Source organism: Mobula hypostoma, chromosome 4 (genome assembly GCF_963921235.1).
Source record: "Mobula hypostoma chromosome 4, sMobHyp1.1, whole genome shotgun sequence".
NCBI classification, from domain to species: domain Eukaryota; kingdom Metazoa; phylum Chordata; class Chondrichthyes; order Myliobatiformes; family Myliobatidae; genus Mobula; species Mobula hypostoma.
In genome coordinates, this window is record NC_086100.1 from 202,094,219 (window position 1) to 202,109,972 (window position 15,754).

The 15,754-nt window shown below is 51.8% G+C and overlaps 1 protein-coding gene across 3 annotated transcripts in view; it reads right to left on the reverse strand.

Moving 5' to 3' along the window:
- fam113 (family with sequence similarity 113) overlaps window positions 1–15,754 on the reverse strand; it is a 99,423-nt gene that overhangs the window by 49,660 nt on the left and 34,009 nt on the right. For all 3 annotated transcript variants that reach the window (XM_063047238.1, XM_063047239.1, XM_063047240.1), the window contains exons 3-6: window positions 14,119–14,198; window positions 12,070–12,293; window positions 11,435–11,585; window positions 10,796–11,039 (exon numbers count right to left, since the gene is read on the reverse strand). In XM_063047238.1, the coding sequence (XP_062903308.1) occupies window positions 10,796–11,039; window positions 11,435–11,585; window positions 12,070–12,293; window positions 14,119–14,198 (699 nt within the window). The remainder of the gene's footprint in view (window positions 1–10,795; window positions 11,040–11,434; window positions 11,586–12,069; window positions 12,294–14,118; window positions 14,199–15,754) is intronic.

The window sequence follows — 15,754 nt, forward strand, 5'->3', positions numbered from 1 at the left end:
TTCCATTATCTGAATCACTGACAAACAACGTGAAAAGTAGTTGTCCCAATACTGACCCCCGAGGACCATCAGTAGTCACCGGTCAGTCAGTCAGTGGGTGCCGTTCCGAATCCGGGTTTGGCGGCTATGCACCTCCATCTTCTTCAATCTTGCGACAGCACCAAGTACAGCCTCTCCTCCAGTTTGTTCTCACTGGCCGCCTTGGCACCGGCCTCCCCCGCCAAACTCGAGCCCCAGGCCGTGTCGGCCTCCAGCCGCGGCCGCTTCTTCGAGCTCGGCCCTTCCTTAGGCGGAGGCCTTGGGCAGGTCAAGGCACACGGTGCAGCGCCCAAGTTCATCACGTCTCTTCTAACTTGGTGCATAGCATACGATTCGTAGATACGTGGTGAGGCTTTAATCTCTTCCACGGAAGATGGCCGTTGGCTCACAAGGAACTCATCTGCCCTCTGTCAGGTCTTGTTTTTTTTAGTCCTGCTGGGTGTCCTCACACCCTCCTCACTAGACTAAGTCCGGTGGGGGAGCCGGCTCAAGTCGCTGACCACTTGACCATGGCCCCTGGGCGGGCGCCCGCCCCCACCAAATCTCTCCGAGCTCCCGGCGCCCAACCGAAAACCATGGTCGAGCGGCCAGCAACCAAACTGAAAGTCCTATCTGCTTCAAAAAATTTAAGTCATTGGCAGCCAATCAAAAAAGCCCTTTTTATTCCCACTCCCTGCCTCCTGCCTGTCAGCTATTCTTGCCAATATCTTTCCTGTAACACCATAGGATTTTATCTTGTTAAGCAGCTTCATGTGTGACTCCTGACGAAGGGTCTCGGCCTGAAACGTCGACTATACCTCTTCCTAGAGATGCTGCTTGGCCTGCTGCGTTCACCAGCAACTTTGATGTGTGTTGCTTCTTCCCCCACATCCAGGTTGTTAATAAAAATCACAAAAAGTAGAGGTCCCAGAACAGATCCTTATGGGACACCACTAGTCACAATCCTCCAATCTGAATGTACTCCCTCCACCACCACCCTCTGCCTTCTGCAGGCAAGCCAATTCTGAATCCACCTGGCCAAACTTCCCTAGATCCCATGCCTTCTAACTTTCTGAGTAAGCCTACCGTGTGGAACCTTGTCAAATGCCTTACTAAAATCCATATAGATCACATCCACTGCACTACCCTCATCTATATGCCTGGTCACCTCCTCAAAGAACTCTATCAGGCTTGTTAGACACGATCTGCCCTTCACAAAGCCATGCTGACTGTCCCTGATCAGACCATGATTCTCTAAATGCCTATAGATCCTATCTCTAAGAATCTTTTCCAACAGCTTTCCCACCACAGACGTAAGACTCACTGGTCTACAGTTACCCGGACTATCCCTACTACCTTTTTTGAACAAGGGGACAACATTCGCCTCCCTCCAGTCCTCCGGTACCATTCCCGTGGACAACGAGGACATGAAGATCCTAGCCAGAGGCTCAGCAATCTCTTCTCTCGCCTCGTGGAGCCGCCTGGGGAATATTCCGTCAGGCCCTGGGAACTTATCTGTCCTAATGTATTTTAACAACTCCAACACCTCCTCTCTCTTAATATCAACATGCTCCAGAACATCAGCCTCACTCATATTGTTCTCACCATCATCAAGTTCTCTCTCATTGGTGAATACCGAAGAGAAGTATTCATTGAGGACCTCGCTCACTTCTACAGCCTCCAGGCACATCTTCCCACCTTTATCTCTAATCGGTCCTACCTTCACTCCTGAAATCCTTTTTTTCTTCACATAATTGAAGAATGCCTTGGGGTTTTCCTTTACCCTACTTGCCAAGGCCTTCTCATGCCCCCTTCTTGCTCTTCTCAGCCCCTTCTTAAGCTGTTTTCTTGCTTCCCCATATTCCTCAATAGACCCATCTGATCCTTGCTTCCTAAATCTCATGTATGCTGCCTTCTTCCTCCTGACTAGATTTTCCACCTCACTTGTCACCCATGGTTCCTTCATCCTACCATTCCTTATCTTCCTCACCGGGACAAATTTATCCCTAATAGCCTGCAAGAGATCTCTAAACATCGACCACATGTCCATAGTACATTTCCCTGCAAAAACATCATCCCAATTCACACCCACAAGTTCTAGCCTTATAGCCTCATAATTTGCCTTTCCCCAGTTAAAAATTTTCCTGTGCTCTCTGATTCTACCCTTTTCCATGATAATGCTAAAGGCCAGGGAGCAGTGGATCACCCACTGAGAGATCTGTGACCTGACCCAGTTCATTACCTAGTACTAGATCTAGTATGGCATTCCCCCTGGTCGGCCTGTCCACATACTGTGATAGGAATCCATCCTGGGCACACTTAACAAACTCTGCCCCATCTAAACCCTTGGAAGTAATCAGGTGCCAATCAATATTAGGGAAGTTAAAGTCACCCATGATAACAACCCTGTTATTTTTGCACCTTTCCAAAATCTGCCTCCCAATCTGCTCCTCTGTATCTCTGCTGCTACCAGGGGGACTATAGAATATCCCCAGTAGAGTAACTGCTCTCTTCCTGTTCCTGACTTCCACCCATATTGACTCAAAAGAGGATCCTGCTACATTACCCACCCTTTCTGTAGCTGTAACAGTATCCCTGACCAGTAATGCCACCCCTCCTCCCCTTTTTCCGCCCTCCCTATCCCCTTTAAAGCACTGAAATCCAGGAATATTGAGAATCCATTCCTGCCCTGGTGCCAGCCAAGTCTCTGTAATGGCCACTACATCATAATTCCATGTATGTATCCAAGCTCTCAGTTCATCACCTTTGTTCCTGATGCTTCTTGCATTGAGGTACACACATTTCAGCCCTTCTACCTTACTGTCTTTACACCATTTATTCTGCTTCTCTTTCCTCAAAGCCTCTCTATATGTTAGATCTGGCTTTACTCCATGCACTTCTTTCACTGCTCTATCGCTCTGGGTCCCACCCCCTTGGAAATTAGTTTAAACCCTCCCGAACCACGCTAGCAAACCTACCTGCAACGATATTGCTCCCCTTCGAGTTCAGGTGCAACCCATCCAATCTGTACAGGTCCCACCTTCCCCAGAAGAGAGCCCAATGATCTAAAAATCTAAAACTCTGCTCCCTGCACCAACTCCTCAGCCATGCATTCAACTGCCATCTCCTCCAATTCTTACTATCTCTGTCACATAGCACTGGCAGCAATTCTGAGAACGCCACCCTTGAGGTCCTGTTCTTCAGCCTTCTGTCTAGTTCCCGAAACTCACACTTCAGGACCTCATCCTTCTTCCTGCCCTTGTCGTTGGTCCCAACATGTATCACGACTTCTGGTTGCTTTCCCTCTCGTACCAGGATGCCGTGGCACCCGGTCAGAGACATCCCGGACCCTGGCACCCGGGAGGCAACAAACCATGCGGGTGTCCTTCTCACGTCCACAAAATCTCCTGTCTGCTCCCCTGACTATAGAGTCTCCAATGACGACAGCTCTCCTCTTCTCTGTCCCACCCTTCTGCACCACAGGGTCAGACTCAGTGCCGGAGGCCCTGCCACCATGGCTCACACCTGGTCAGTCGTCCCCGCCAACAGTATCCAGGACAGTAAACTTATTATTCAGGGGAATGGCTACAGGAGTGCTCTGCACTACCTGTCTGCTCACCTTCGCTTCCGCCCCTCTGACTGTCACCCAACAACCTGCTTCCGACAGCCTAGGTGTGACTACCTCCCGGTAGCTCTCATCTGTGACTGCCTCATTCTCCCTTATGAGTCGAAGGTCATCCAGCTGCTGCTCCAGATTCCTTACACGGTCTTCCAGATCGCCCAGACGTATGCACTTCTGGCAGATGTGACTCTGATGAGAGGGGAGTTCCCCCAAGACTGCCACATCTCACATGAGAGGCACATCACCATCTCAGGAGACATTGTAAAAACTAACTGGGAACAAGCTCATCCTCCGCCTCTTCTAGTCGAAGCCTCTCGAGTCAAAGCCTCAAAGCTCCACTCCTTCACTGGCCCACTCATGCACTGGCCGCTTCGCTTGAGTTATCCCTCTATTTATCTGTTTTAGCTTTTCAAAATGTTTGGTCGCCTGACTTCGACTGCCCAATCAGCTGCTTTCTGCTGAATCTGAGCTATTCAAATCTTGATTGACTTGATTGCACAGACCAACTGCCAAAACTGCCAGAATCTCTCGAGTCAAAGCCTCAAAGCTCCACTCCTTCACTGGCCCACTCACGCACTGGCCGCTTTCCACTGCGTGCCCAAGGACTGTTGGTTGATCTCAAGAACTGCCGGCTTGTGGATGTCAAGGACTTTGGGTTGTTAAATTGCTCCACAATATGTTCCCCACAACAACTCGGTCAAGTGCATGTACCACCTCATGGGAGTTCACTCAACTGCTGGGCGAATTCCCAAATCTCACCTAGCCCACATTCTCAACTAGTCACAAAACATGGTGTCAATCACCCCATTTCCACAAGTGACCTGCGCATAGACCGGACCCTGAAAAGCTGGCAACTGCAAAGCTGGGCTTGCCAATGTGGAAAGACTTGGCATTGTACGCCAATCAAGTGCCATGGTGGCTGCTGCCCATGTGGTGATTACCAATGCCTTAACAAGGTTACCACCCCCTGATCTTTATCCAGTCTTACTACACTGCTTCTCAGCTTTATATCAGGCATCATGATGACAGACAACCCAACAAACCCTATACTTCCAGAGTCGGGAGTGCTCAGGAAATCTGTGGAACGCCCAGACCCTGGCCGAGACAGGCAGTATGAAGATGCAACCTCAAACCCCACGGGGAGGGTTGAGTCCGACAAGGGGGCCGAGCGAACTGCACCTCTTTTGCGCTGTAAGGTAAAAACGGTCATCTCAACCTTCAACGCAAACACCATCTGCCTCTTGCCTCGATGCACAGAGTTGGCATCACAGGCAAGCAGATACGAGATCTCCATCCTGGGGATCCAAGAACACCGTCATGTACACCCTGACAAAGAGATAAGTTCACAGTGCTAGAGGGGATGCACCGGCGACCTCTGTCATCTGTTACTCCCCGCACAACTGCAGCGAGGAGAAGGAGGTGGAGGCCTTCTACAGTAAACTTCACCAAGCTGTCACTTCAATACCGGCACATAACTTCCTGGCCGTGCTCGGCGATTTTAATGCCCAGGTCGGACTGGAAGATGTTCCATACTCATACCAAGACTTTACTAACAGAAGTGGACAATATCTAGTTGATTTCATCCAGGAACACAGTCTCATTGCCGCCAACACACAATTCAAGAAGCGAGCTGGTAAACTGTGGACATATAAAAACAGAGCCTCCGTCTACAGGAAACAGCTAGATTACATCTTCGTAAAAACAAAAAGGCATAATTGTGTGATCAACACAGAAGCCTACAGCACCTTCAACTCAGTCAGTTCTGACCACAGTGTAGTGTCAATGCAAGTGAGACTGAGCCTGCGGCAACCCAAAGCCACAGGTCCCAAGGAGAAGGTGGACTGGAAGGCATTCTCCTCACAACCTATTCTTCAAGCCCAGTACACCGTGGAGGTGAGAAATCACTTCGGCCCACTGGAAAGGGGGGAGGAAGAGACTGCCACCGACCACTATCAATGGCTCATAGATGCACACACAGATGCAACAAAGAGTTTGTCTACTGTGAAGCGAATCAAGAAGAGCCGGATCTCGAAACAACCTGACGTCGTCGCAGCAAGAAGTGTGGTCCATGCTTGTCTTGCCGAGTGAAACAGAAGAGCTAAGAGACAAGGTCAAGACAGCAAAGAATCTCTTTGCCACCTACGACCAACTGAAGAAAGAGGAACTAGCTGAGGGGATTAGAGAGGTAGAGGCTGCTAATGAAGACAAGCAGCATGGAGAAGCATGGCACCTGGTCAACGAGATCAGAAGACGGAAGAAGACCTCAAACAGCAGAGGACCATGTCCAGACATGGTTTACCCACTTTAAGAACCTGCTGGAAAGCCCTCCAACGATCATGGAAGAAGAGGACATACCCACGATACTAACGCAAGTCGACATCGATGATGGCCCATTCACCATTGAGGAACTGAAGGAGGCCAAATAGGCACTCAAACAGGGCAGGAATGCTGGACCAGATGGGATACCACCAGATGTCCTGAAGAACTGCGACCTAGACGACATCTTGCTGGACATATGTAATACGGCATTGATGAAAGGTGACAAACCAGAACAGTGGTCACTCTCAAACATTATCCCAGTCCCCAAGTCTGGATCCCTCACGAAGACAGATAACTACCACAGTATCAGCTTGACCTGCATCTTAGCAAAGTTATACAATCGGATGATCTTGAACAGGATTCGCACCGCCACTGACCCTAAGCTAAGATTCAATCAGAATGGTTTTCGGCAGAAGCGCACAACAGTAATGCAAATACTTGCTCTCCGTAGGATCATCGAGGAAGTCAAGAACAACCTACCAGCCATGCTTACTTTCATCGATTTTCGCAAAGCTTTTGTCTCCATTCACCGAGGTAAAATGCTGAGAATCCTGAAAGCTTACGGAGTGCCAGACCATCTACTGAGAGCAATAGAGTCCAGCTATACCAAAACCATGGCGAAAGTTGTATCACCAGATGGAGAAACAGCAGTGTTCGAGCTCCTAGCTGGTGTGCTGCAAGGAGACACTCTGGCACCCTATATCTTTATAATCGTCATTGATTACGCTCTATGTCAAGCTACCAAAGGTCATGACAAGCTTGGTTTTACCATAAAACCAGGACGAACCAAAAGCGTCAGACCAGCTATGCTCACAGATCTCGATTTTGCAGATGACATAGTCCTGCTCCCTGACCAGATGGAGGAAGCACAGCAGCTACTGACAAAAGTGGAAATTGAGTGCAATAAAGTTGGACTTCACCTAAACGCTAAAAAGACAGAGTACATGGCGTTTAACTGCGACGAAGGTACTCTCATCAAGACCGTAAAGAATGATACCATTAAGAAAGTCTTTGACTTCAAGTACCTCCGATCAAGAATGATGAGTTCGGAGAAGGACATAAAGATACAGAAGGCACTGGCATGGAGGGCTATGAACGACATGAAGGAAATCTGCAAGTCGAACCTGACCAGAGGGCTTAAAAAGAGGATTTTCATAGCAGTCATAGAGTCCATTTTCATGTATGGATGCGAGGCGTGGACACTCACCAAGACGATGCGAAAGCCTCTAGATGGTTGCTATACACGAATGCTCCAGATTGCTCTTGACGTGAGTTGGCAACAGCACATGACAAACGTGGAGCTCTATAAGGACCTACCGATGCTCACCACTAAAATTGAGGTGAGAAGACAGCAACTAGCGGGGCACTGTCTACGCCACCCCGAGCTACCTGCCAGCCTAGTCATCATATGGGAGCCCAAGCACGGGAGGATGAACCCTGGGCGCCCTCCCAAGACTATGGTCAACACGCTCCTAGAAGACAGCAGCGCGACTAATGTAGATGAACTGAACACACTGATGAGGGAGAGGGAGAAGTGGAGAGTCCGTCATCGTGCCTGACGCCGGCCCTCTAGGCCTGAGTCGATGTAGTAGTTGTCAGCTTTCTGCCAAGCTCTCGAAATTCTATCTTTAGGACCTCTTTGTTTTTCCTTCCTACGTCATCGCTACCAATTTGTACCAAGACATCAGGCTGCTCTCCCTCCCTCTCCAAGATGCTGTGGACATGATCTGAGACATCCCTGATCCTGGCACCTGGGAGGCAACATACCATCCGGGCGTCCCGTTCACGTCCACAGAATCTCCTGTCTGTTCCCCTCACCATCGAGTCCCCTATCACTACCACTCCCCTCTTCTCCCTCTTTCCCTTCTGCACCATGGACCCATGCTCAGTGCCTGTAACCTGGTCGCTGTGGCATTCCTCCGGGAGGTCATCCCCCACAACAGTATCCAAAGTGGTATACTTATATTTGAGGGGAATGGCCACAGAGGCGCTCTGCTCTAACTGCCCATTTCCATCCTCCTGACGGTCACCCAGCTCCTTGCCTCCTGTAGATACTTCCCTGTAGCTTTGATCAATTACCTCATTATTATAATTTTCTTTTATATTTTCAGGCTGGTTATTTGACTGTCCTTCCATAGTGAAGACTGACGCAAAATACTTATGAAGTTCGTTCACCATTCCTTTGTCACCCACTGCTACCTCTCCAGTGTCATTTTCCAGCAGTCTCTCTTTCACTATTTATATATCTGAAAAGCCTATCTATCTATTCTAATATTTTTAAAAGCTGTAGCGATGTGGTGTCAGGAGAGTTGGGGGGCTTACCTGGAGCCCTGTGCCAGGGCAGGTGCACGCTCTAGGCTTGGACGATGGGGGTGTGGGCTGGAGCTGAGGGAGGATGGGAATCAGGGGGAGGGGAGAGGATGGGAATCGGGGGGAGGATGGGAATCGGGGGGGAGGGGGGAGGATGGGAATCGGGGAGGAGAGATGGGGGTGTTACCAGGAGCCCTGTGCCAGGGCAGGTGCACGCTCTAGGCTTGGACGATGGGGGTGTGGGTTGGAGCTGAGGGAGGGGAGAGGAGGGGATGGGAATCGGGGAGTAGAGATGGGGGTGTTACCTGGAGCCCTGTGCCAGGGCAGGTGCACGCTCTAGGTCTGGACGATGGGGGTGTGGGTTGGAGCTGAGGGAGGGGAGGGGGGAGGATGGGAATCGAGGGGAGGGGAGAGGATGGGAATCGGGGAGGAGAGACGGGGGTGTTACCAGGAGCCCTGTGCCAGGGCAGGTGCACGCTCTAGGCTTGGACGATGGGGGTGTGGGTTGGAGCTGAGGGAGGGGAGAGGAGGGGATGGGAATCGGGGAGGAGAGATGGGGGGTGTTACCTGGAGCCTCATGCCGGGGCAGGTGCACGCTCTAGGCTTGGACGATGGGGGTGTGGGCTGGAGCTGAGGGAGGATGGAAATCGGGGGGAGGGGAGAGGATGGGAATCGGGGAGTAGAGATGGGGGATGTTACCTGGAGCCCTGTGCCAGGGCAGGTGCACGCTCTAGGCTTGGACGATGGGGGTGTGGGCTGGAGCCGAGGGAGGATGGGAATCGGGGGGAGGGGAGAGGATGGGAATCGGGGAGTAGAGATGGGGGATGTTACCTGGAGCCCTGTGCCAGGGCAGGTGCATGCTCTAGGCTTGGACGATGGGAGTGTGGGCTGGAGCTGAGGGAGGATGGGAATTGGGGGGAGGGGAGAGGATGGGAATCGGGGAGTAGAGATAGGGGATGTTACCTGGAGCCCTGTGCCAGGGCAGGTGCATGCTCTAGGCTTGGACGATGGGGGTGTGGGCTGGAGCTGAGGGAGGATGGGAATTGGGGGGAGGGGAGAGGATGGGAATCGGGGAGTAGAGATGGGGGATGTTACCTGGAGCCCTGTGCCGGGGCAGGTGCACGCTCTAGGCTTGGACAATGTGAGTGTGGGTTGGAGCTGGGGGAGGGAGGGGAGAGGATGGGACTTGGGAGTGGAGATGGGGAATGTTACCTTGCCAGGGCAGGTGCATTATCTAGGTCTGAGTGATGTGTCCCAGAACAGATGCCTCAGGGATCTGTTCTGGAACCCTTTCTCTTCGTGATTGTTATAAATGATCAGGATGAGGAAGTGGAGGGATGGGTTAGAAAATTTGCTAATGACACAAAGGTTGGGGTGTTGTGGATAGTGTGGAGGGCTGTCAGAGGTTACAGTGGGACATCGATAGGATGCAAAACTGGGCTGAGAAATGGCAGATGGCGTTCAACCCAGATAAGTGTGAAGTGGTTCATTTTGGTAGGTCAAATATGATGGCAGAATATAGTATTAATGGCAAGACTCTTGGCAGTGTGGAGGATCAGAGGGATCTTGGAGTCTGAGTCCATAGGACACTCAAAGCTGCTGTGCAGGTTGACAGTGTTGTTAAGAAGGCGTATGGTGTATTGGCCTTCATCAACCGTGGGATTGAGTTCAAGAACCAAGAGGTAATGTTACAGCTATATAGGACCCTGGTCAGACCCCTCTTGGAGAACTGTGCTCAGTTCTGGTCGCCTCACTACAGGAAGGATTTGGAAACCATAGAAAGGGTGCAGAGGAGATTTACAAGGACGTTGCCTGGATTGGGGAGCATGCCTTATGAGAATGGGTTGAGTGAACTCGGCCTTTTCTCCTTGGAGCGACGGAAGATGAGAGGTGACCTGATAGAGGTGTACAAGATAATGTGATGCATTGATCGTGTGGATAGTCAGTGGCTTTTTCCCAGGGCTGAAATGGGTAACACAAGAGGGCACAGGTTTAAGGTGCTTCAATCGGGTGGGGGGGGGGAGGAGGATGGGAATCGGGTTGGTGGGGAGGAGGATGGGAATCGGGGGGAGGATGGGAATCGGATAGGAATCGGGGGGGGAGGATGGAGATCGGGTGGGGGGGAGGATGGAGGATGGGAATCGGGTGGGGGGGAGGATGGAGGATGGGAATCGGGTGGGGGGGAGGATGGAGGATAGGAATCGGGTGGGGGGGAGGATGGAGGATAGGAATCGGGTGGGGGGGGAGGAGGGATGGGGGGGTGTTACCTGGAGCCTCATGCCGGGACAGGTGTGTGCTCTAGGTCTGGACAATGTGGATGTGGTTGGAGCTGGGGAAGGGAGGGGAGAGGAGAGGCTGGGAATCGGGGGTGGGGGATGGAGAGGCTGGGAATCGGGGGTGGGGGGGTGGACAGGCTGGGAATCGGGGGTGGGGGGAGGCTGGGAATCAGGGGTGGGGGGGTGGAGAGGATGGAAATCGGGGGAGGGGAGAGGATGGGAACTGGGGAGTAGAAATGGGGGGTGTTACCTGAAGCCTTGAGCGGGGGCAGATGGATGTGCCACGCCTCTGCGATATGATGCAGGAGTAGCTGGGTAATGGTGCGGTGAGCCCGCTGGTCCCAGTGGATCCCGTCTGGCGCTCGCTGACTCAGCCGGTGCCGGAACCTGAAGTGCAGGTCCAGCACGTCAAGGTTGTAAGCTGCAGCCAGCTTTGCCACGTAGAAATTCGCCTCCATCACATCTTCGCGCAGGTGTGGATACTGCTTTTGCAGCTATGAGAAAGCGAGGGAGGGACGTTAGAGACCAGTGCTTATCGCCTCCTACCGACCGCATCATTTCTCACACCGTCTTTGACCCAACCCTCCCTCAGTGCGGCTGTGAGACGGAAACCACCCGCCCCACCACCGATCCACCCACACCAGCCCTGACCCCCACCCTCCCACAGTGCAGCTGCATCACCACCCCTGAATCCTGTTCCCTTCCCACTTGTGCCCCCAAACCCCACCTCTCCCCATACCGCTTGCATCTCCCCGTGAGATCTATGTCCCAACAGGAACCGTCTCCCTCACCCTGTCTCAACCCCACAGACATCACATCCGCCTGCAGGCACTGAGCTGACTTCACCCCCAGCCCTGTCTTCCCCCTGCATCACAACTGCCAGTCCTACCTCAGAGGGCAGGAATCCCCCCTTGGGCCGGGAGCCAAGGGGCATGGCCAGGCTCCAGATGACCAAGCAGTCAGCTGGCAGGACCTCCCTCAGCCGGGTGAACAGACGCTCAAGGTTCCTCCAGTACTCCATCTTGGAGTCTTCACCGTACCTGCAACACGCCACAGTGTCACACAACACGGGTGAAACACATCACCCATTACTGTCACATGCCATGCCTGTGACATGTCACAGCATCACCTAACATGCCTGTGACACAGTATCATATGACACACCTGTAATATGCACAGCATCACACGTGCCAGTGACACACCACAGCTATCACATACAACACACAACAGACATCACCTCCATTACAAATGGCACATTTGCAACAGCTGACCCACACACTCTGGTGAGTGCGGCCACTCGAACTGGGAAGTGAGAGTGGGTAGGGGGAGAAGCCGTGGCTGGATGGGAGTTAATGGGCAGGTGGCGGGGGCGGGGCAGGGGCAGGAGGCAGGGCGGGAGGCGGGGGGGGCAGGGGGCAGAGAAGAGGAAGACAACACTGCCTTGATGGCAGCCATCCCTGTGGGTGGGTTATTCACAGACCCTCCCGCAGTGCCATCTGGAGCACCCAGCCCTGCCTGACATACCTGGAGATGTCCCAGACACAGGAGTTAATGATGACGATATCCGGCAGGGGTTCAGCCAGGAATCCCTTCAGGATCTCCTCCACATAGTCATTGTAGACGCGAGTCAGGAAGTGGAAACGCAGCAGGTGGAAGTGATCGCAGAACTGGCGAGACTCGCGGAACTCCGGGCCATTGGTCTGCTCGCTGGTCTCCAGCCGACAGTCCCGCTCGAAACTCGGCTCAGACTGCAGGGACACCCGGAATCAGACAGGGTTAACAGTCACCAGACCCTCCCCAGACGCCTACTGCGCCTCACCAACACTCCACTCAGAGACAGAATGAAATCAGGCAGCGATATCAATCACCACCACCCAACCACTCTGTATCCACCACTCCATAATCCCCTCCCACTCCACAATCCCCTCCCCATACACATCCCCACCACTCCACAATCCCCTCCCTGCCACTCATCGGGGTCACATGGCATCAGACAAGAACAGTAACCAATAACTCCTGCCGAACCACCTCATCCACATTCATCAGCATCTCCCACACCCACAGTCCCCTCAACATCCCAAAACAGCTCCACTTCCCTCCCACACCAAACCCAATCCCTTCAACATCCCAAAACCTCTCCATCTCACACCAAACCCAGTCCCCCTCAACATCGCGAAACCTCTCCATCTCCCCTCCCACAAACCCAGTCCCAACATCACGAAACCTTTCCATCTCCCCTCCCACACCAAATCCAGTAGCTTCAACATCCCAAAACCTCTCCATCTCCCCTCACACACAAGTCAGTTTCGCCCAACATCCCAATATCTCTCCATCTCCCCTCCCAAATGAAACCCATTCACGACAACATCCCAAACCTCTCCATCCACCTCTCAATCAACCTCAGACCCCTCAACATCCCAAAACCTCCCCATTTTTGTCCCACATCAACCTCAGTCCCCTTCAACATCTCAAAACAACTACATCTCCCCTCCCAAACCAAACCCAGTCCCCTCAACATCCCAAAACCACTCCATTTTCGTCCCACACCAGCCCCACTCCCCCTCAACATCACAAAACCTCTCCATCTCCCCTCCCACACCAGCCCCAGTCCCCATCAACATCCCATAACCTCACCATCTCCCCTCCCACACCAAACTCAGGCCACTCAACATTTCAAAACCTCTCCATCCTCCTCTCACATCAACCTCAGTCCACTCCACATCCCATAACCTCACCATCTCCCTGCCCACACCAAACCCAGTCCCTCCAACATCCCAACACCTCTCTGCCCCACTTCCACATCAACATCCCAATATCTCTCCATCTCCCTCCCACACCAACCTCAGTCCCCTCAACATCCCAAAACCTTTCCATCTCCCTTTCACACCAAACCCAGCCCTCATAATCCCAAAACACCTTCATCCCCACCTCACACATCAACCCCAGTCCCATCAACATCCTAAAACTCTCCATATCCCTTCCACAACTTCAGTACCTTCAACATCCCAAAACCTCTCCATCTCCCTCCCACATCAAACTGTCCCCTCAACATCCCAGAACCTCTCCTTTCCCCTCCCATACCAAACCCAGTCCCCTCAACATCCTGAAATTTCCAATTAACCAATTTCCCACTGGGATCAATAAAGTATGACTATGAAACCTCTATGTCCCCTCCCACACCAACTCTAGTCACGTCTGCATCCCAAAATCTCTCCATCTCCTACCCACACCAAACTTACTCCCCTCAACACCTCCAAACCTCTCTATCCCCCTCCCACATCAACCTCAGTCCCCTCAAAATCCCAATACCTCTCACTCTATTACACCAAACGCAGTCCCTTCAACACCCCAAAACCTCATCTTCCTCCCACACCAATCCCAGTCATCAATGTCCTGAAATCTCTCCATTCCCTTCTGATACCAGCCCATCCCCTCAACATCCCAAAACCTCTCCTTCCCCTTCCAAACTAGCCTCAGTCTCCCCAACATCCCAAAACCTCTGCGTTCCCCTCCCACACATGCCCCATACCCTGCACAGGCTGAAACCTGCCCACATCCCATCCCTCCCTGTACCTTAGCACGCAGCTGTTCACCAGTCAGGTGGTCTGACTTCTGCAGGAACAGAACCAGGTCCTTATAAACGGCCCGCTGGACTGCAGGGATGTTTTGGGGGCGGGAGGGGGAACAGAAGAAGGGTGTTAAACTATACTTGCTCTCAGAATTCACACACCAGACAGAAAGAAGCCTCCTAACTGCTCGTAACATGCTCCCACCAGAGACAGGAGATGGAGAGTAGGTTTGCAACACCCTCCCCTCTGGATGGCATGTTGTTCCTTAGACTCCCTCTACATACTTTAAGCCTGTACCCTCTCGTTTTAGCCATGAAGAAACATTTCCTTTGGTCTACCAGCATAATTTTGATCTCACAAGTGGAAAGATCTTGTCTTCTGCTCATACATCAAAGCAGATTACACAATATTACATCACAGTACAGGCCTTTCAGAACTCAACGTTGTGGAAACCTTTTAACCTTCTCTAAGATCAGTTAAACTCTTCCCTTCCACATGGCCCTTATGGACATTTCTACCCTGGGAAAATGACCCTGGCGGTCCAGTCGATCGATACCTCATCATTTTGTACACCTCAACCAAGTCATCTCTCATCCTCCTTTACCCCAAGAAAAGCTTAAGCTCACAAAACCTGTCCACATCAGACATGCTCTCTAATAGAAACATAGAAAATAGGTGCAGGAGTAGACCATTCGGCCCTTCGAGCCTGCACCGCCATTTATTATGATCATGGCTGATCATCCAACTCAGAACCCCGCCCCAGCCTTCCCTCCATACCCCCTGACATAATCCAGACAGCATCCTGGTAACTCTCCTCTGCACCCCCTCCAAATACTCCACATCCTCCAATGAGGTAACCAAAACTGAACACAGTTTCTGAGTGTGGTCTAACCCAGCTTTTATATAACTGCAGCATTAACTCATGGCTCTTGAACTCAATCCTCCAACCAATGAAGGCCAACTCACCATATGCCTTCTTGACAATCCTATCAACTTGCACAGCAACTTTGAGGGATGTATGGACTTGGATACCAAGGACCTTCTATTCCTTCGCACTGCTAAGAATCCTGCCATTAACCCTATACTCTTCATTCAGGTCCGGCCTTCCCGAGTGTATCTCATTGTGCAGACTGTGACCGGCCACAGTTGTGCATCTGTACAGGCTGTGGTCATGGGAAAGTACAGAACAGAAACAGGAACTTCTGCTAATCTTGTCCATACCAAGCCATTTAAACTGCCACCAGGACCATAGCCCTACTATTCGTATATCTAGCCACACTTCTCTGAAACACTAAAATGAGCTTGTGCTACCAGCTCATTCCTCACTCTCACAGCCCTCAGTGAAATTTCCCCTCATGTTCCCCTTGAACTTTTCACCTTTCACCCTTAACGCATGATCTCTGGTTGCAGTGCCAGCAACCTCAGTGGAAAAAGCCAATTTCTAATCCAATTTACTATCTCATCTTGAACGCTGAGCGACTGAACCTTCCTGATTAACATCCCATCTGAGACCTTGTCAAATGCCTTGCTAAAGTCCATGTAGACAACATCCACTGCCTTGCCTTCATCCAGTTTCCCAGTAACTTCCTCAAAAACACCAAGACTGAGAGACATGACATTCTACACACAAAACCATGCTG